This window comes from Cricetulus griseus, chromosome 3 (genome assembly GCF_003668045.3).
Source record: "Cricetulus griseus strain 17A/GY chromosome 3, alternate assembly CriGri-PICRH-1.0, whole genome shotgun sequence".
In the NCBI taxonomy this organism is placed as follows: domain Eukaryota; kingdom Metazoa; phylum Chordata; class Mammalia; order Rodentia; family Cricetidae; genus Cricetulus; species Cricetulus griseus.
Window position 1 is genome coordinate 66,249,206 of NC_048596.1, and position 22,494 is coordinate 66,271,699.

A 22,494-nucleotide genomic window follows, 5' to 3' on the forward strand; every position below is an offset into this window, starting at 1 on the left:
CTAGAAGACAGCCTCTGTTCTCAGCTGCATCTTTGCCCATCTCCAGGGAGTGCAAACAACTGTTTGTCATTGAGTTTCAGAAATAACAAAAAGGTGTACAACTGTCCTCACGATCAGTGATGCTAAAGGGCCTATCCCGGTGCACTTCCTGGTTACTAGAAAATAAGCATCAACCAGGGTGGGTGGAAGAGACCACCAACTCCAGGGTGCACACTTCTCTACACCTACCTTCCTTTATTTTGTTTGTTTGTTTGTTTGTTTGTTTGTTTTGTTTTTCGAGATAGGGTTTCTCTGTGGCTTTGGAGGCTGTCCTGGAACTCATTCTGTAGACCAGGCTGGTTTCAAACTCACAGAGATCCGCCTGCCTCTGCCTCCCGAGTGCTGGGATTAAAGGCGTGTGCCACCACCGCCTGGCTACACCTACCTTCTGTGGGCCTGGCTAGGAGCTGACTCATGGAAGAGAGCTGTGAGCCATCTGACAGTGACATAAACATTTAAAGCAAACTTTAACTGTAAGAAGCCAGCAAAAAGTGCTGTTGGGCCAGAGGCAGGAGGATTCCTGTGAGTCCAAGTCCAGCCTGGTCTATGAATTGAGTTCCAGGCCAGCCAAAGGTTACACAGTGAGACCCTGTCTCAAAAAAGCAAAGAGCCAGCAGAATAGCAGAGCTGTTTGGGAGAGCAGCTAGAAAACAAATTCAGAAAGGAAACCAAAGCTGCTGCATTTCTCTACAAGCTTATCTAATGTTTTGGATCCAGTTAAACAAATCACTCCGGGTGGCACATGAATTGCATGCCACACTCCCAAGGTAATGGCAAATCACAGGTTTAAACAGCACCTGGTAGTGGCTGAGCAACACTTAGGGTGACACATTTAAGTTGTGCATATACCCTGTACTTTCACGGTCCTCTGTAAACCAGTAACAACTATGGCCACTCACCTCTTCTTAGCAATACTTTCTAGAGCTCATGGTACTGCAGTCTCTCACTTTTGTCAGAGATAGTAGCTGTCAAAGCTACAATCAATGACAAAAAAAAAAAAAAAAAAAAAAAAAAAAAAAAAAAAAAAAAAAAAAAAAAAAATTGGCCTGGTGACTCACTGCTGTAATCCCAGCACTCAAGAGGACCAGGAGTTCAAGGTCATCTTCAGCTACATAGTGAGTTTGAGGCCAACCTATGAGGTCGAGGCCAGCAGACTACCAACTAAAACCTTGTTTCAAAAAGCAACTAACAAATAGTCACAACAGGGTTCTCCATGACTCTGAAACCGAGACCTTTCCATGTCATCCATACACACTAAGACCATAGGCACCCACAAGAAAATTTAAGAAGATGCCTGTTGAAACCAGAGAGCGCCTGTGTGTACCCAGATTCCTTCCTGTGTGCAGCCATGGTGACTTACTTGGTGGGTGCAGAGCCAGCATGGTTTCAAAATGATCACCATGCTGAAGTCATTTATTTGCTCCAAGACAGTCCCCTTCCCTGGCCTTTTAGCTCCCCTATGAGTCAGTGGTGTCTTATGAGTTTCCCCCAGGGGGAGAGAAGACAGTCTCCAACTGCAATATGCAGGGCAGTCCCCAGAATCAGGCAGTGGGTGGCCCAAGATGACAGCAAAGGTGCAACACTAGCACCAAAGGCCATCCCTCCCATCACAGCAGAGCTGGGATCCAGGAAGCACAGTGCACCTGGCCACTCTGCTCATACCACATAAACACACCTGCCAAGAACCCGGAAATGAATCCTAACAGGGTGTGTGAGCGCCCAGACCCAGTGAGGCATTCATTAAAGAACAACAAATAGAGTTCTTATTCAGGTCTAAAACTGCCTGAATCCAGGCTGACCCAAGGACAGTAGCCTCACAAGTCACCTGCCACATCCTTTCAAGGCCCTGCAACTTACAGGAAAGAACAACAAAACCCAAGGTCATGAAGACAAGGGAGAGTCAGCTGAGTCTTCAGGAGCAGTGCTGTGGGCCGGGTTGTGAGCCCCTGGATCTGAATTCTGGAGTTACAACCGCAGTTTGGAACCGCTATTACTTTTCTGTTGCTGTGATAAAACACCATGAACAAAGCAACTTATAGAAGGAAACATTTATTTGTGCTTAGGTTCCAAAAGGCTAAGAATCCATTGACATCATGGTGGGCTGACATGACATGGAACAGCAAGCTGAGAGCTCACATCTTCAGTCACAAGCAAAAAGCAGAAAGAACAAACTAGAAGTAAGATGAGGCCTTCTGTTCTCAAAGCCCTCCTGTAATGATGTGCTTCATCCAGCAAGGCCACACCTCCCAAGCCTCCCCAAACAGCACCACTAAATGGGGCCCAAGTGTTCAAATACTTGAAGCCTATGAGGGACATTCTCATTCAGACCACCACACAGCCCCAGAATGGAATTGTGTGGGGGAGCAAGGTCATTCTGCAAGTCAAGCAGACAGGTTGCAAAAAACAACAAAAACAAACAACAACAACAACAAAAACCCACCACATTATATGACCACCAAAGACTTCCAGGTTAAGAACAGTGATGAAATAAATATCTGCTACTTAAAGCACCCAGACTCTGGCACTTTGTCACAGCAGACCCAGAAAACTAATATGCGTACTGTGCACATGGATCTTAATGACAGCCCCCAGGGCTTCCCCCATGTTAGTAATAGCAAATACAAAGCAAGGTTTCCAGTCCTTGTACCACCATGCTTCTAAACTGCCTTGCTGAACATTAACTCCTATGAACCCCACCCCAACTAGCAGTCTCCCCACTTTGCAGAGAGGTGGAAAGGAGGCTGGGAGAGGCTCATGTGGCATCTCCACCTGGAAGATGTCAAGGTCTCATCTGGAAGCTGTGTGTATGGGGTGCAGCTGATGGTGACGGTGCACCCCCATAAACTCCAAGAGGCTACTGGCAGCAACCCATAGGGGCTAAAAGCCTACTCTGATGCACACCTCCTCATTGCTTTGCTCTCCCTGCTGGTTAGGATTTCTCAACTTGACACACACCGACATATGCCTAGGAAGAGTTCTCAATTGGGGAACTGCATCCATCTACAGATGTGTGGGCACATCTGAAGAACACTTTCTTCAATACTGGTTGAGGTAAGAGGGCTAGTGCTAGGGCTAGACCACTGTGGGCTAGTGCCATCCCTGGGTAGGTTGGGCCTGGGCTGTATAAGAAAAGTAGCTGAGCAAGCCTGGTGAAGCAAGCCAGTCTCTGCTTTAGTGCTTGCCTTGCGTTCTTCCTGCCTCAGTTTCCCTGGGTGATGGCCTGTAACCTGTAAACCAAATAAACCCTTTCCTCCCCAAGTTGCTTTTGGTCTTGGCATTTTATCACATGACAGAAAACTAGAGCAGAAGGTCCCCTAAGACCTTCTCAGCACACTGAAACAGTTGGAAACATGATGGTGTGGATGGGTGAGAAGCATCAAGGCTTCTCCTTCAGGGCTGGCCCCACGAACTGCCACCCACTCCATGGTGTCTCTTCAGACTGAATAAACTACCCTTCCAATGAGAACATGCATCAAGTTCTCTCCTTGTTGCTGGTAAACAAAGGATTACTTTTAACTATTTTTTTTTCAATTACTTTATTTGAGGGAAGGGCACATGTATCTTGGTATCCACAGAGGTCAGAGGGCAACTTGCAAGAGCCAGTTCTTTCCTTCCTCCATGTGAGTTCAGGGTGTCAAACTCAGGTCCTCAAGCAGAAAGTACCTTTAGTCACTGAGCCATCTTGAGGGGCCCCACCCTGAACAACAGTGGTCCAGCTCCTGCTGTCCTTCCCTGGAGCACCTCCATCATCATCAGGCAGCTGCATGCTGGCCTCCATGCATGCATGACGCCCAGACATCAGAGGAGGATTACCTTGGGGAGACACAAACTCCACCCACACTAAGACACTGCTGCCCCAGTCAGTCTGGATAAGCAGACAAACTGGGACAATAGCAAAGACAGCAAGGCCAGAAAGAAGGCAACAGTTGGCTGGTAAAGGCAGCTTGTGCAACCAGTATGGTAAATTCTGGCAGCTTCTTTTAAAAGCTAAATATCCAAGACTGCAGAGGTGGCTCCCTGGGTAAAGTGCTTGAGTCACAGCTTGAGGACCTAAATTTGGGCCCTAGTACCCACGAAGAGGCCAGGCACAGTGGCATGCAGCTATAAACACAGCAATGAGGAAGTGGAAACAGAGGGATCCTGTAGCTCAGTAGCCAGCCTGCCTCGCCAAAAAGATGAGTTCCAGGTCTAGTAAGAGACCCTGCCTCAAAACATAAGGTGGAGAGTGATAGGGAAAAGCACCCAACTATGACCTCTGCCCCCCCACACATACACACACACAATGAAGACTTATGTTCACACTCACACACACACACACACACAAAAAAAAAAAAAAAAAAACTCTACATGAGTGTTCGTAGCAGCTTTATCTGTAACAACCAAAACTCAGATATCCTTTGACAGATGAACAGTGGAACCATCTGTGGCAGGGTCATAAAGAACACTACTCAGCCGTGAACAGGAGCAAACTGGACAGACATAACAACCTGGTGGGCCAGCAAATGAGAAGAAACCACTGAGCAGGAAAGGCCGATCGATGGAGGCTGCTTATTGTAGGAATCCATTTGAAATGCAGAAGTCTAGACAGAGAAGAGACTAACAGTTTGCCAGGAATTGGGGAGTGTGCGTGAGGGGGCCTAGGAACACTGAATGCTCTGTAGCTTGGCTCAGAGACTGTACAAGCAGTCTGGTAAGAAGCAAACTGAAAAAGTGAGCAAAAGATCCCTTTGTGTTATCATTTTTTTTTTATGACTGCATGTGGCCATATTGCCTGAAAATATAAACTTCAATGAAAGGAAAAGGAAGAAAAGGTGAGGGAGGGAAGGAAGAAGGGAGGAAAAGAGAGGGAGGAGGGAGGGAGGGAGGGAGGGAGGGAGGGAGGAGGAGGGGGAGGAGGGAGGGAGGGAAGGAGGAAGGGAGGGAGGGAGGGAGGGAGGGAGGGAGGGAAGGAGGGAGGGAGGGAGAATCTCTGAATAAGAAGTAAGGGAAAAGATTTTTCATGAGGCAGAGGGGGAGTTCAAATACTAATGAAAGACCTGGTGGGTTTCACATATCCACAGAGGACTCACCAGACTCTGTTCCCTGTGTGACCCAGAACCAGGTGACTCAGATTCCCACACCCTAACACAATCCTGAACAGACAGGTAATATTCCAGAATGGTGGTCTAACAACAAATTTAAAACACTTGTGTTTCAAGGTAAAATCCGGTTTGGAGAAATACTATCTGTACACTAATTTGGTTTCTCTGCAACTCGAGTGAATGAAACCATGTGCGTCCCTACTTACTTTGGATCAAATCTGATATTTTATCCCAAAGCAGCAGCCTGCTGCCCTCTCTACATAATCAAAGGGATATCCATTTCCCCTTCTCCCCTGTACTCCCAGGGGTCTTTGCATATTCCAGTATTTGAAGCAAAGACCATGTCAACACGAACACACTCCATGTTTTACACTAAGCAAATGAGATTTTAAGAAATCATTTGCCTGATTAAAACAAAATCACCTTTTGAAGGAACTCATTTTCCCAGGAACTATGAAACTATGAGTGTTATGTCTAAATAGGAAATCCCTTCTCTCTCTCTCTCTCTCTCTCTCTCTCTCTCTCTCTCTCTCTCTCTCTCCCCCCTCCCTCTTCCTCCTCTCTCTCTCTCTCCTTTTTGGCTTTACTCAAGACAGTATCTCACTATGTAGCTCTGGCTATCCAGGAACTCACTATATAGACCGGGCTAGCCTCAAACTCACAGAGATCTACCTCTACTTCCCCTTAAGGTATATTTGTACTCTGTGTGAAGATATGTCACTGTGATTGGTTTACTAGAAAGCTAAAATGGCCCATAGCTAAGCAAGAAGTTAGGTGGGACTTCTGGAAAGAGAGGACTCTGGGAAGAAGAAAAGCCAAGAAGCAGAGCAAGCAGGATGTGCCGGAGGAGAGGTAACTGCCACAAGCCACTTGTCAGAATGTAGATTAATATTAATGGGTTAATTTAAATTATAAGAGTTAGTTAGGAAACTAACTAGCTATAGGCTGAGCGCTCATAATTAATAAAAAGACTCCATGTCATTATTTGGGAGCTAGCAGGACAGAGAAAGACCTGTTACGGCCTCTCAAGTGCTGGGACTAAGGCACGCACCACTACGCCCAGCTTCGTTATTCCATTTCTAAAAGCTGTACCTTATTAAATAATGAATAAAAGCAGAGGCCAGCAAGGTAGTTGAGCGAATAAAAACACTTAGCATGATGCTCTGAGTTTGACCGTTGGAACCCACACAGTAGGAGGAGAAATCAAAATCCTGCTAGCTGTCCTGTGATAGCCACATATACACCATGGCCTGTGCATGCACACACACGTGCACACACATACACACATAAATATATTTTTTTCTTAAAAATAAAATAGTTGCTTGCACTGAGCAGTTGGCGCATGCCACTCACATGCTCTGAGCACAATATCTCAATGAATCCTTGAAAGACTCAGAAGTAAGCAGGCTCAGCTCCACTCTGCACATGGAACTATCGAGGTTCAAGGTCACATTATGAGCAAGAGCCAAAGCCCTGCCCCACCTGGGGATCTCTAGCTGGAAGAGGTGCAAGAGGAATGCTGGGCTTGCTATCTTCCCTGCACCTAGCTGGGCTCATGGACCGGAGAATCCTGACCCAAGCTGCTGTCCATACCATCAGCTCTGGTTTTCTGCTACTGCCATAGTAGACTACCCCAGTTAGGTCACCTTAAGCTCACCCAAGATCATAGCTCCACACTTCTGCAGCCAGAGTCCCAGAGGCCTTGGGTCTCAAAACAGAAGCACAAGACTCCCACCAGCAGACTTCAGGAGGAAATCTTCTAAGTTCCTATAGGATGTTTGCAGAATCATCCAGTTTTATGGGGTCACACTGCCTGGCAGTCCTTAGCTCTCTGAGACCTCAGTCTGGTCCCTGCAAGTGAGCCCCTATGTCTTGGGGCCAGAGGCTGCCCATCAAGTCCTTCTCTCATTTGGAACCTAACTTTCCATTCTACATGTCTCTTTTCCCACCCCTCTGCCAAGACCAGCCAGCCAAGTTCCCAGAGCCCATGAGACTCCATCCCAAACTTCATTAGCTTAATCACACCTACATAGACTCTCTTCTGGATTAGCATTCACAGGGTGGAGAGATGAGGCTGTGCATACCACTATGGCCCTTACTACGTCTTCCACAACTGTGCACACACTGTCCCCAGGTATGCCTGAGAGATCCTGAGAAACAGGAGCCATCAAAACTTCTTAATTAAAGAACACAGGATCCTGTCAGATCTGAGGTAATGGAAAAGATCATCTGGCCCAGCCCTTGGTATGACCGATAAGTCAAAGTTTATGCCTGCATGAATAAGCCGGGTACCTAAACACAGCCCACCAAACCAAGCCCAAAGGAGAGAGAAAAAGCCAGCTGACAGCCTACACAAACAGCAACCCTATAAAATGAATCACGGGAACCCCCATTTCCTGCCCTGGCAGGAGCCACACATCAGCCATTTACTCTCATCTCCAGTTTCCGAAATACATAAATAAATAAATAAATAAATAAATAAATAAATAAAAGTCTCATTTACAAACAATGCTCTAAGAGTCCCCAAGCTCTTCTGAACAATGAGCTGTGTGTGATTCATGCTTCCAAAAGAGATGTCGTTTGATCATTTTCTTTCCTTCTTCCTCGTGATTCATTCATGGGCCAAGTGGCTTGAGTGGAATCAGGGTCCACCCACCAGAACCTCAGGAGAGAAACACAGGCCTGTTGTTAAGGCTACCAAAGAGAATGCTGAGGCTGGTATGGTATTATATTTAGTAATCTTCCCTTAGGGAGAAACAGCCAATCACCATGCATACAAGCACTTCCATCTTTCCCAGTGAGCATTTGCCCTGGGAACCACTAAGATCCTCCTAGCGCAAACTGTCAGACATGCAGAACACTGGGATACCTCTATGGGTCCAGCCTTGACTTCCTTCCACTCTGACACATTCTCATGGACACTCTAATCTTCAAGGTGCCTTCTGATGCCTTGTTACATTCAAGCTCAGCTATTTCACCTCGTCCTGTTGAAGACAGACACAGCCCCACCCTCTCCTACATCAGACAATCTTCCACATTTTACTAGAATTTACTGACAAATACCAGCCCCTAGACCAGCAGTTCTCAACCTGTGGGTCACAAGCCCTTTCGAGGTCAAATAACCCTTCCACAAAAATCACATCCTGCATATCAGATATTTACATTAGGAATCATAACTGTAGAAAAATTACAGTTATGATGTATCAAAAAAATAATTTTATGGTTGGGTTCACCACAACATGAGGAACTGTATTAAAGGGCAGTGGTTCTCAACCATTAGGAAGGTTGAGAACCACTGCCCTACACTCTTTTCCTTTGGGAACTTTCCAAAAGATCAATGTATTAGCAAAAGACACGATGTTAGAAGTCATATCCAAGAGTGCCTTCCTGGAAGATGCATGACCTAACAGGGAAGGTCACAGCTTCTTGGGCTGCTTGCTTCCTCCTCTGGAGGGAGACACTCCTGACCCTCTAAAGGAATGCCCCTTCCCCCACCATCTTCCCCAGGTAAAGCCACACTACAGAACTACAGAAGACTCACTGACAGCATCCAGGTCACTGTGGGAATTGGATACTACAGCAAAATGTAGTGCGCCCCCACCACCACCACCCACCACCAAATGGATCTCTCTCTCTCTCTCTCTCTCTCTCTCTCTCTCTCTCTCTCTCTGTGTGTGTGTGTGTGTGTGTGTGTGTGAACTGAAACCCCCACACTCAACAAAGGAACTCACAGATTTCCATGGCTAAATCTACAGGTTTTCCTGGCTTTTCCTTCAGAAAAGATGACTTTTTTTCTTTCTTTTTGAGATAGGATCCAATGTAGCTCAGGCTGGCCTCAAACTTAGTATAATGCAGAGGGTGACCTTCAACTTTTGATCCTCCTGCCTCCACCTCTCAAGTTCTGGCTTTACAGGTATGCACCACCACACTTTCACCCTGCACCCTGCATCATGTGGTACGAGGTATCCAGTCCCCCTCCAGCATCCCCAGCAATTTTCTTTCCTATCTACCACCCTCCACCCCTCAGCTGCTGAGATCTCCAGCCTCCCTGCCTCTTTCTCTCAAATGCCAATAAAACAATTTTCCAGTTTTTCTTTAAAAGACAGGGGGTGGGGAGTAGACTCACTATGTGTGATGGTATATGCCTTTAAACCTAGAACTCGGGAGGCAGAGACAAGTAGAACCCTGTGTTTATGAAGCCAGCTTGGTCTCCACAGAGAGAAGTCCCAGACCAACCAGGGCTACATAGAGAAACTGCATCTCACAAAATAAACAAAAGTGAAAGAAGTGGACTGACTCCCTTACCCAATAATCACAAGCCATGGTGGCAGCTGCACCAGAACAGGGATGAGTGTGAACCCACTGCTACCAGAGTTCAAACCCATAGGGCTCCCATTTCTATCTATACTTCTGCAACAAGAAGGTGCAAGCAGCAACTTTCTCCACTACGTAAGGACTCCCCTGCAGGAGCAAGCACGCCATCCCTCCTTCCTCACTGCTTCCTGCACATCTTGTGCCAGTTTTTACCCACTCCTGATCCTCTTCTAGCTGTTCCTTGAACAGTCCTGGGCAACCCCAGGAGGGAACCCATTGCTGCCACACCCAGAAGTCCTCCTAAATAGAACCCCCATCCTAAATTACATGCAGAGATGGATGGGCCTCTAACAGCCATTGCCCCATACGGAGTCCATTAGGAGGTACACAGAATGCTTTTCAACTCCTTGCACACCCCATCAGCCCTCAGAAAGCCCAGTTCTGTCATGGGCCTCAGGAAGGTCTGCCAAGTGCAGGTGGTGCTCAACCCCAGTGTTCCCAAAGCAGGGAAGCCCTCCAAATCTGCCTGTGGTGGGCCTAGAGTGGAGGCAAGGGTCCTAGACTTTTCCAGCCCTGCCCCCATGGCCTCCATCCCTAACACACTACAGAAAGAAGTAACTGGAGTTCACAGGAAGGACACAGCCTTGTAGACAGGAATCTCCAGGAAGCTTCCAGACAGCCAGCGGGCTGGGACATGAACTAGGCCTGCAAGAGGGTGCTGAAGGCATGCCTGGAACAGACAGCTGCTGAGAAGGTGCCCCAGGGCAGCCCTTAGGGTGGAAGGCAGCAACCTCCCGAAATGCTGTTTGCAATTCAGGGAATCGCTCAGGTGAGGCTGGGTGTCAAAGGCTCCTTAGGGAAAGAGCCTGAAAACAAAATAGTCAGATCTGGAATCCTGCGGCCTAGACGGCGCTGACATTTGATGGGGGGTGAGGTGGGGGAAATAGGTTTTGTAGAGCCCAGGACTGACTGGCCACTGAGGAAAGCTGGGTTCCCTGGAACGTGTGTAACCTTGCAACCCGACTACCTCCAGCCCCTCAGGAAGCGACAAAGAGGCAAAGGCAGGTCCCCGCCCTCGAGGACGACTTTCAGGGCCCCGGGGACACCAAAGCGCCCGGGTGGTGTCCCCCCTCTCCGGGGCGGGAAAAGCGGCACCGACCCAGCCCGGTTGCAGAGGCCACTCCCCACGCGGGCAAGAGAGGCTTCTCAGATCCCAGCACAGCACAATGAAGCGTCCACCGGGAATTCCGGATGCCAAACAGAAGTTTCCCGAAGAAGCCAAAACGCACGCAAACAATGACCCCGGAGGCCCCGCGCGCGCCGGACCACACGGGCCGAGGACAGAGCGAGAGGGCGGGAATGAAAAGCGTGGTGCCCCCCGCAGGGTCCCCCAGTTCCCCACGCGGGCTCCAGCCCCAGGCGGGCCGGACTCCGCACCGCGCGGCAACAGGCTGGGCACCGTGGCGGGGAAGTTGCGCGCGGGGCGGGCGCGGGGCGGCGCGCTGCTCACCCACGCCGTACTTCTCCTCTCGCTTGGTGGGGACCCAGCGCGTCATGGTGGCGCCGGCCGCAGCCCCCGGGAGCCACCGCCGCCTCCGCCGCTGCTCGGGCAGGAAACTCTGCGCCTAGGCCGCCATCTTCCATTCCTTCCCCGCCGCGACAGGATGGGGAGGAAAAAGTTTGCGGCGGAGGCGGTGTCATGTGGGACGGGGCGGGCGGAGCGTCGCGGGCCGGATGGGAAAGGCCAGGAGCGCCGGCAAGAGGCGGGACGGCGGCCCGTTGTAGCCCGCCCAGGCGCGCGTGCATTGGGCCAGACCCGCCTTGGCCCTCGAGGGACATCGGCCGCTGCTCTGAGCCTGCGGACGTCCTGCACTCTCCGCCGTGCAGCCCGCATCCCCGACTCTTCATTGAACACCGTGCACTTCACACTCTCTACTCTGGACTATACACCCCTCACCCCGCACCCTCTACTCTGCACCGCACCCAGCCCTCTTTATCTTGTATCCCCATGCTTTACACTGAACCCTCTGCACCCTGCAAGACACAGAGGTGCTGTCTTTGCCTGATTCGCAGGTGGCACGAGTTCTTGCAGCACCCCAGGCCTGGACCTAACAAGAATAGTGGAGGGTTTGTGCAAGGTCAAACACCACACCAGCGTTCACTGCTGTGAAGTGCGGGACCCCAGTTTCTGTCTTGGTGGGGAGAGCTGGAGCAGAGCTAGGTGTTCTTCGTGGTGTATTCATTCATTCAGCAAAGGCAAAATAGACACCTATTTTGCCATGGGCTGAGCATGCTGAGCACACCTGGTAGCTGATGCTGAAAGGTAGTGCACAAATGCCATCAGCACTGGTTAGAGAGACCTAGGAAAAGACTGCAGCCCCTGGGTCTTTGCCAAACAATGCCAAATGCTAGCCCCTGCCTAGCTCCCTTTGGGCATTGAGGGCCTGGAGCTGCACAGAGAGGCTCCCTGCTTGTAGCAACTTTGGGGCATTCAGTAGGACCTGGGCGTGCTGAAGTGAGGGAACAGAGGAAGTGGGAAGAGCTACTGGCTGAGAAAGGAAACCAGGCCAAGCTTAGAACTCAGCTTCCTAGAAACCCTAATCTGAAGGAGGCTGTTCTCAGCCTCACCCAATGCCAGGTCACGAGTGCAAAACTTCTGAGTTCTTCAAGGTCTGCACACAGACACACCCCTAGTTTTCACTAGAATCCAAGAAAAGTTAAAAGTAAGGAGAGTGGTGGGATGGAGCCCCAGGTCCTCAGCAGTCCACTAGAAGGGGTAAATGGGATCACCTCTTTTTACTGTGTGCCCTCTCTCCCTTGCACCCAAGAAACAATGCGAAATGCAGTGACCTGGGAGCCTGCGAGGGCTGGGGAATGAACGTTTAAAAGGATGAAGGCTATGTAGTATAAGGGTTGAATGTCACAACCAAGGAGGTGCCAGTTCACTTGCTATAGACAAGGCCACCCTGGCCTGGAGCAGTCTTGTCATCCCATCTAGAGGCAGCTTAAACAGCCTGGAGCCTCTGAAAGGTGAGGAGGAACCTCCCCAGCTCAGGATAATGTGCAACCAAGGTTTCTAACAATTCAGCCACAGATTCATAGAAAGTCACATGCGCTTCTCACTGATAAGGAACTTCAGTGTCACAGAAGGAAATAACCTGGGCTCACCTCTCATGTGGTCTCCAGCATGCACTTAAAAGAGTCTGTGGCAATCAGAAACCTCAAGGGCTCAGGCCTTTGTGGGTGTGGCCTGGTGACTCAGAAGGCTCCAAGGAGAAGCAACTCAAAGTGCTAACCAGAACCGGGTGCTCAGAGCTCAATGGCAGGTGCCTGGACTGCTCTATGTCAGTTTCCCTGAAAAAAAAAAAAAAAAAAAAAAAAAACTGTCTTAAGTCTACACTTTAAGGATAAACAGAAATGAGCAAGGTGAAGTGGGAGACTGACTGGATATGCAAAGGACCTTCGGTGGAAAGAATGATGATCTTTTAAGGAAGAGAGAGGCCAGTAAAGCCAAAGCTCAGAGAAGTGACACACAGAGGAGCTCTTAGGGGAAGGGCTTCCTAGGTCTTCCTGGGAATTTGAATTTCAGGGGCACACATACTCTCTTTTGTGCCTCATTTCAGTTCTGTTTTTAAGGCTCCACATGAGAAGAGATGGCTTGTTATATAGAACAGCCAGGGAGCAGAGAACCAGCAGTCCTTGAAAGCATGCCCTGCTGTGGCCAGCTGTGCAATCCTTCTGTGGTTGCTTCTGCCCAGTCCTCCTGTCAACTCCTGGCAGTCCTACACATGAACCAGGGCTGCTGACACAAACCTCACAGGTCATCCCAGGGCTATCAAGAGAGGGTGTAGCTCTCTCAAGTCCTGTCTGTCCCTCCTTCCATAGTCACTGTTCAATAACCTTATGGTATACATTTTCACTTTGATAAAGATGACTGGTACATCTTTATCATGTACCATTATAATGTAAACTTATGTTACATTTTATCTTTAGCATGTTGAGAAAATGGTTTAGTGAGTGACAGCCTGATATAAAAGCAGGAGGATCTGAGTTTGCACACAGCTACATAAAAAGCTAGGCATGGCAGCACACATCTGTAGCCCCAGAGATGGAGAGCCAGAGACAGGCAGATCCCTGAATCTCATTGGCCAGGCAGCTTAGCCCAACCTATGAGCTCCAATTAGCAAGCCATTGAAGAATACACTAAATGTGGACCTCTGCCCATGCATGCACACTTGTGCCCATGCATATACCTATGTGCACAGGAGCATATGCGCATACAAATATGTACAACACACGTATCATGACTGATACAGGAATTGCATATTTTTGTAGAACTGCCATCCTAATAAATTTCTAAATCAGGGTTTTAAACTTACGTTACATTTTTATTATATGATTTGGGGAACAGGGCATCTATCCCAGCACACATGTGGAAGTTAGAAGACAATTTGCAGTAGCCAGGTCTCTCCTCCCACCATGTGGGACCCAGATATCAAAACTTAGGTCAAAAGCTTGGCAGCATGCAGCCTCACCTCTCTTAGCCATTTCTCTGATGGACCATGGCCATGTATTTGAAACAATATGGTTTGGTCCCATCATCAAAGTTCAAACACAACCCTGTATAGCTGAGGACTTGTACACGTGCCCATATTCCTTGAAGCTCAGAGACTGGTCATCACCCATGGGCAGATAATAGTCACATCTTATGGCTCAAAATATCACTGTCTCCTTGCCCTGTGGTCATGAGAGCTCAATATTCTCTGGTTCTATAGCCTCAGGATTGTGGCAGTGGCATTTTGAACTCCTGACTCATAGCCACAGATCCCCTGCCAGGCATCACACCTCTGCCAACTGTCTGAAAGACCCAGAGTTCCTGAAATCAGTAATGGAGCTAGCTCATCCTCAGCTAATATAACCCCAGGGTAGTGAGCCAGGGCTGCAGACCATCCAGGACACATAGCCCAGCAACTCAGCCCCAACCACCAGCAGTGCAGACTAGCAGCCTCCCTCTGAAGCAGAGGCATGGCAGAAGCAGTGACTATCATTATGGTACTAATTTTAAATCTGGATTTTAAAAATAAAATGAAGAGTCTCACTGTACAGGCCTGACTAGCTTAAAATTCAAAATCCTCCTGTTTCACTCTCCCAAATGCTGGGGTTACAAGTGTGAGTATTACTCTGGATTAATTTTGTGTGTGAGAGACAGAGTTTCATGTAGCCAAAGCTGCCCTCAAACTGGCTATACAGCCAGCTGTAAATGGTCTTGAACTCCTGATCCTACTGCCTCCACCTCCTAAGTGATAGGATTATGTGTCACCACAGGCAAGTACTTCTAACTCGAACACCTTTACTATGCAACCCAACAGGTAAAGTCAGTAAAACTCTGTCCTGGTTGATATACCAGAATGCCCTATATAAGTCATTGAGGCCATGCTGGGAGAAGAACAGATGCAAATGAACAAGGAAATGAAGAGTCAGTGCACAGAAGAGACCAAGTATAGCCGGCTTGGCTGCTGAAAGGAAAAGGGACTTGGTATTGCATCAGAGGCTCACGGTTGCTATAACAGTGGCAGGTATGACCATCTTGCCAGATAAACACTGTCACAGTGTCACAAACAAGCATGATTGTGGACCAAACTTCCAGTTTACAGAAACAGAGGAGACTAAGAAATAAAGGAAAAGAAACACAGTCACAGGCCTGTAACACCAGCATGGGGGAGGAGTGGAAACAATCAAACCCAGATGGCTCCCTGGCCAGTCATCCTAGGCCCAGAAACAGAAACCTGCTGGTTCAGTGAGGAACAGTCTCAAAACAGTAACTCAGTGTAGTAGAGGAAGACACACCATGTCCTGATCTGGCCTCCATGTACAAAATGAGGCAAAAATTATTCACACTTGGTGGAGGGTCTGTAAGTGTTTCATTTCTCTGCTTTCTCTGTATGTTGGACACTTTTTTCTGAAGTGAGATGGAAGTTGGAGGAGGGGAGGGGTGGGGTTCAAGCCCACTTTCAGAAGCAGTCTGAGAGTGGCCACACAGCAGCAATCTAAGCTGGCCATGACTACTGCCTGTGCTTTGCATTCAATCAGCAGGTGCTCTGCTGTGTAAAGATGAGTAAGGCTTACCCCAGGCTTTCAACTTTTACCGGCCACACAGAACAAATATGCTATTAAGTAGAGGATGCTGCACACCCTAGGATGGTGTGCCCTAGGGGTCTATGTGACTCGACTCTAGATGCAGACAAAGCTGTGCTTCCCTCTACAAAGGAAATGGGCTCTGATTGGGGCCAGGGACAGTCACAAGAGGAGCTGCCTGGAATTGATGGAGCTTTGGATCTGCTATGTTTGTTCCCAGAGTCAACCAGAGCTTTGGCCAAGACCTTGGTAGCTGTCAGACTCTGGTAAAGTTACATGACCTCTCTGCTTCCGGCAAATCTCCTGAATAATAGAAGCAGAGATTCACACAGGAATGACCCAGATGAAGCAGCAGCCTCCCCAGCTTGGGCATAAGAGGCTCAGAATGTGGGGCTTTAGAAATGAGTACAGTAAATCCTATTGCTCCCCACTCTTTTTAGGAAGGCAGGCTCTGGACAGCAGAACAGAGAACTCTGGGAAGCCCAAGGCTCACTGAGCAGAGGCAGATTTGAAACTTCAGAGAAGCCACATGGGTTAATTTTCTCATTGCTGTGACAAAAAGTCTGACAAAAACAACATAAAGAAGGTATACTGGCTGGTTTTGTGTGTCAACTTGACACAAGCTAGAGTCAACAGAGGAAGGAGCCTCACTTGAAGAAATTACCTCCTTGAGATCCAGCTGAAATGCATTTTCTCAATTAGTGATCAATGTGGGAGGGTCCAGCTCATTGTGGTTGGTGCCATTCCTGGGTTGGTGGTCCTGGGTTCTATAAGAAGATGGGCTGAGCAAGCCATGGGAAGCAAGCCAGTAAGCAGCATCCCTCTATGGCCTCTGCATCAGCTCCTGCCTCCAGGATCCTGCCCTGTTTGAGTTCCTCTCCAGACTTCCTTCAATGATGGACTTTGATCTGGAAGTGTAAGCCAAATAAATCCCTTCCTCCCCAACTTGATTTTTGGTCATCGCAGCAACAGAAACCCCAACTAAGAAGGTGCAGTTTGTTTGGGTTCACAGTTTTAGGGTATTGTCCACTGTGATGGGGAAGGCATATTAGCTGGAGCTTGGGCAGCTGCTCACATTATGCCTCCAGCCAGGAAGCAAAATAAGGTGAAAACTGGTGCTGTGGGAGAGCCCAGCCCACTGTGGGTGGGGCCACACCAGGGTTGGTGGTCCTGAGCTCTGTAAGAAAGCAGGCTAGGCAAGCCATGGGTAGCAAGTCAGTAAGTAGCATCCTCTCCATGGCTTCTGTACCAGCGCCTGCCTCCAGCTTCCTGCCCTTTTTCCTTCAATGGTGGAGTATTACATGAAAGTGTAAGCCAAATAAAACCTTTCTTCCCCAACTTGCTTTTAGTAATTGTGTTTCATTGCAGCAACGGTGACTCGCTTGAAGTGGGACAAGTGCTCAGCTTTCTTCTTTTTAACCAAGTTGATGGAATGGCCCTACCCCCATTAGGTGGGCCTTGCTATCTCAGCTACCCTAATCTAGATAATCTCTCAGACACACCCTGAGCAATGTCTCTTAGTGGTTACAGACCCTGCCAAATTGACTGTTAACTATCACTACATGGCTCTGGGGTTGGTAGGTCAGACTCCAGGGGAGGGGATCAGGGTTCCAGAGAGAGAGAGATGAGAGAAATGCAGGATTTGGTTGAATATTGAATAAGTGTAGCTCAAGAGGCCTACTGGCCACAATAAGAACACCAGAGGCCCCTGCCAGAAGTGTTCTCAGAGATGGTTCAGTAATGGAACTCTCCTGCAACCAGTGTGATAAACTCTCCTCACACAGAAGATGCCGGGCTACATCCTCCAAAGGAGGGCTCCCACCTTTGCAGAGAGGCCAACTCAGCAGTAAACCATAGACTGCTCTGATGAGTAATAAAACTTAGAAGCAACATCAAGGCAATGAAGCAGAGCCCAAGTGACTTAAGTGAACCCTACAACAAAGTCCAAAGATATGTTAAGGCATGCATGATGACTAACAACCAACATTATAAAGTCTACAATGTCAATTATCTGATTTAAAAAACAAATCCACCATGCAAAGAAACAGGAAAGCATGTCCCTGAGCCAGGGGAAGGACAGGTCAGAAACAAATGAAGAAATTAAAGAAGTCTAAAATCACATTAGAAATAAGCTCTATGTACTTCAAAAGAGAAGAAACTGTACCACCATGAGGTCACTAATAGAAGCTGTAGAAGTCCATGTCTATGCTTTTGAGTGGCTCTTGGCCCATAGTGAGGGCTCAGAGACATACTGCCAGTCCCCCTTGCTGCCTTCCCTTGGGTTCTTACACTAGAGCTGAAGAGATCTCATGCTGCCACTCATCCTCACCCACCCAGCACTTCTTCAGAGGCAGAGGCTATGGAGGATACAGCTGGAGAAGTCCTGCCCTGGAGCCTGCTATATCTGATGTTAGCACTGCAGGAGTAGCAGCTTCCTTATCTGGGGTGAAGTCACCTCCATAAACAATGTAGCCCTTTGGGGAAGCTGCTCTAACAGTCGTAATTCACTCTTCCTTAATTTTTTTTTCCCCCTCAGGGCTATCACTTTTTCTGTAGGGAAGTCCTTTGTGTAAGATTTTTGACAGTCATTTGCACAGTAAATAAGCAAACAACAGCACTACAGTTTGGGCCCTGGGTCTTCTCTGAGGACTTCAATACTGCTGAACCCAGAATGTCCTGACACTTCCTCTACATCTTCCAGGCTGACCGCTTTGGGAAAAAAAAAAATCTCTGCCAGCCCTCAGGACACTCAATGTCCTGACCCCTATGGGCAGACTCATGGGTGACAGCCAACCAGCTCTAATTCACAAACCTGGTGCATTGCCTGTCTATGGACATGACCCAAAGTTTCAACGTATCCAGGGGAAAGAAGTGTGTCACACCAGCTAGAGGGACCAGGGACAGTGGACATAGGGGTAACATCTGAAGATAAAGGGAAGGCATGTCTTGACCACCATGTGCTGCTTTGACTATGCAAGGGCAGCGCTGACAATCCCGGTGACTCATTAGTTGAAGCTGTACAACCTGCCTGAAGTTAGGCACTATGAGAGACCTACTGATGAACCCTTTTCCAGAAGAGGACAAGCCCAAGACCTTTATATTTTTGTAGATAAGGCCATTGTGTGCCTTTCTATCATCTTCCCCACTTCCTCTGCCTGGGCACTTGGGAAGCCTAGCTTAGCTGGTGGAGATGAAGTAGGTGGTGACGTATAGCACATTGTCCTTACTTGCCCCTCACCCTAGGACCAGAAACACAGGCATTGAGAAAGTCACTTTGGGGCCAGTTCAGAAGCACACCCAGGTCCACTAGAAAGGTTCTGGAACTCACAGAATCCAACTCAGGTTGGTCACTTGCATGGGGGTCTGCTTGTCAGGCAGTGTGCAGGTCTATGGGACACAGCTGATGGTCAAGAAAAAAACTGAAGGTCAAAGAGGTGACAAGGGGGAACTTCTAAAAGGAAGAGTGTTTTAGGAGGGGACACCACAGCCCCACTGAGTCAGTGGGATCCTGTGCCACAGAGAGGTTAAAAGATTGAGAAGAAATGAATGAATGAGTTGGGCAGACGAGGTCCCTTGTGGGAGAAGGCACAGGCTCTGCCCGAAGAGAACAGCAAAGGCCAGTGATAATGTAAACACACCCCTGGAGTTGTGCTGGACACTGAAGCCCCAAATTCCTGTTTTAATGATATATGGAGATAGGACCTTAGAAGACAACAACAGTTAAATGAGATCTAGAAGGTGGGACCCTCCCTCAGGCTTCCATGGGTGGATTTCTGAGGAAAAGAGGGGCTGAACTAAAGAGCTGTTCTTAGCCTGTCCTACCATGCCTTCTGCTGTAGGATAATGCAGAAAAACTCCCTCACCAGGTGCTGGCTAGAACCAGAGCTATGTGCTGGATAAACTCCATTCTTTATAAATTACCTGATTCTTGGGATTTGTTTTGTTTTGTTTAGTTTTGTTTTGGCTTTGGTTTTTCAAGACAGGGTTTCTCTATGATTTTGGAGGCTGTCCTGGAACTAGTTCTTGTAAACCAGACTGGTCTCAAACTCACAAAGATCTGCCTGCCTCTGCCTCCCAAGTACTGGGATTAAAGGCGTGCGCCACCACTGCCAGGCTGATTCTGGGGATTTTTGAAGTAGCAGCAGAAAATGGACTAAGGCAGATGCAAACTGTCAGTTTGGAGCTGTGTGCAAATGTGTGTATATATTTTTGTGCATGCATGTATATATATTTGTGTGCATGCATGGGTGCAGGTCCCTGTGGTTCTGTAGTTGTTCATAGGGTATGGGTGCTCTGTGGAGCAGCTTAGGGCCAGGCTAACACCATAGGACAGGTAAGCTAGCTGTAGGCTGGTTCTAGCAGCTGTGGGATGCCTTGGGCAAGCAAGAGAGAAGGCCAGCCTCTGTGCCTCCCTCTGATAGAAAGCTGGGGCACCTGCAGCTAACACTAACATTTACCCAGAATTTGCTGCCATGGCATGAGAGTTGAGATGCCAAGGTGGCTAGGTCCTGCATGTTTCTGAATGGTGTCTTAAGAGCAGGTGGAGCCAGGGGGATTTTAAGAATGAAGTAATGTAGTACATGCTGGGTACCATGAGAACTAGACAGCCATCTCCTAGCTCCCCCTGGAGCTTGTCCACTAGTGAGAGGCCAGGTCCATGCTGAAAGATTAGGTTCCCTCCTGGAGAGGACGTATGGGGTTCTTTCCTCCTATACCATACTACACTTGAACTTGGAGGCACGAAGACCACTCTGAATAAGCACATGGATATCTTCCAAGGCTTCTCCAGGACTCCCTGCTTGTGATGCTGTTATAAAATTAACTTTTCAAACTTCTATCACTGCTGCACTATATGCATAATTCATTCCTACTTTAAGTAAACCAAGCTTTGTTTTTCTTTTTGCTAACCAGAATAAAGCTGTTTTAAGAGAAAGGCACTTCTAGTGTGTTCTAGAAACCTTTTCTTCGGGTACGTGAAAATAGAATCGGAGGAATTCTGCAAGAGCAGCACCTGTTCAAGGGGATTTCCTAAGGCTGTGTAGGCAGCTCCAGGCTCCCTTGAGGCTGGCAGAGTGGGGAGGGTGTTGCAGAGCAGAGTGAATGCTTCAGGAGAAAGGGTTTCCCTTTATCTCATCCTTGGAGCTGTACAGGCCACAGGCAAGCAGGGCTATAAAATAAAACCTAAGACAGGCAGGAGGAGAGGTTCAGCTTCTATGTTCCTCTTGGATGGACAGCAGGTGCCCCACAGCTGAGCAGGAAGCAACATTCCCCCAGCACTGCTGACAGGGGACTGGAACTTACCTGTGACCCCCCGGTGTATTAGTTCTCTGCTTGTTTTACATTCTCCATTCAGGGCAAGGCACATGCTGTCTGTTTGGCTTTGCTTCTTGGGGTCTTCCCAGGCAGGATGGAAAAGATGCTGGATGTTAGCAACCCTGGGGGTTTCTGTACTCAACTGATTCCAATGCCAGGACCTGACTGGCAGCAGCAGCATCCTTCCTGCTTACAAATGGACTGCTCTTCCAGGCTTTGCACATACACAAACTCTCTCTCTCTCTCTCTCTCTCTCTCTCTCTCTTTCTCTCTCTCTCTCTCTCTCACACACACACACACAACACACACACACACACAGTCACACACACACAGTCACACACACACACACACACACAAACACACACACACACACACACACACACACACACACACACACACACACACACGCACACGCACCATGCTCTGGGCTTTCAGGTGGAAACAGAGTGGCTGAGTTTCAAAGACACCACTTCTTGCTGGGATTTCCTTACCTGATGCTTCCTCCTTTCCCAGACACCAACCTGCCCTCCATGCACCCCCAAACATGATTCCTCCTTCCAGCATGACCACTAGGCAGCATGACCCAGCACATTTGTAAAGGGGATATGATGAGTCTCCAGAGAAGGAGGAAGTGAGAGAGACAGGCGGGAGGAGCTGCTGACCTAGACAAGCTGCACTAACTACCATCTTTTCCAAGCTTTGTAAAGGATGGATGGGAGTCATTAACTCACAGGACATGAGTAAATGGGAGGGTGACAGGTGAGGGTCAGAGGTCACCTTCAACTTCTGGTGGCTGATTCTTGGAGCCTGTCCAAGTCTACAGACTCAGGATGTGAGTGGCAAGATCTGCTCTGAGAGAGATTATCCTCTCCAATGGGCAGGAAACTGGTCAGCTAGACCACAGTGTGAGGAGACAATGCCCCACTGTTTCGAGCAGCAGTTCTCTGAGGCAAGCCTTAGCCACCTTGGGGAGTCCCATTGTGGCCTATTTTAGAGGGATTACCCCAGCTGAGTCTATTGACTATTTATATTCCTTCATGGAGAGTGAGGAGGGTCACAAGACCCTCACCTAAGAATCCAGCAATTCTGCCCTAATCACACATAGCCTTGGGAGTGGCTAGAGTGTATAGACTGGGTAGGACTGTATGTGTGTGTGTGTGGGGGGGGGTTGTCCATCTATACGGCTATGGGAAAGTCATCATCCCTTCTGGGTAAAGGCTCTCCGGTACAGCCTTTTGGGTGAGGAACACCCATACCCCTTAGACCTCTCACCTATGCTCGGTAAGGAAGCCCAATAAACTCACTGGTTCTCCAGAGTGAACTTTGGTGGAATGGTGCCTCAGTTTGTCCTTGGAGCCCTAGGAGGAGGGGTAGATACTGATTTCCCCTGGGAAGGAATTTAAGTAACACCCACACATTGGGGAAACCTCAGGAAGGGTATTGAGTGGCATCCTTGCCCATGCCCACTTTGTTTTGGGCAGGGCTGGGCCAGCATTCCACCTCTGTGCCAAGCCCTGAGCTCTAAATAAATACTTTGCAGGGTCTTTCAGGAAAACTCGTGCAAAGTGAGGGGGATTCAAGTTGAGACTTAAATGATGAGGAGATTCACAAA

The 22,494-nt window shown here is 48.5% G+C and overlaps 1 protein-coding gene across 3 annotated transcripts in view; it reads right to left on the reverse strand.

Annotated features, from left to right (window-relative positions):
* LOC100773370 (dedicator of cytokinesis protein 1) overlaps positions 1-11,126 on the reverse strand; it is a 495,025-nt gene extending 483,899 nt beyond the window's left edge. For 2 of the 3 annotated variants that reach the window (XM_027409107.2, XM_027409106.2), the window contains exon 1: positions 10,945-11,124. In XM_027409107.2, coding sequence (XP_027264908.1) covers positions 10,945-10,990 — 46 coding nt within the window. In that variant the 5' untranslated portion in view covers positions 10,991-11,124. Of the gene's footprint in view, positions 1-10,944 lie in introns of all 3 variants that reach the window. The other variant, XM_035442142.1, reaches the window with a different exon arrangement.
* Between the last annotated feature and the right edge of the window lie 11,368 nt (positions 11,127-22,494).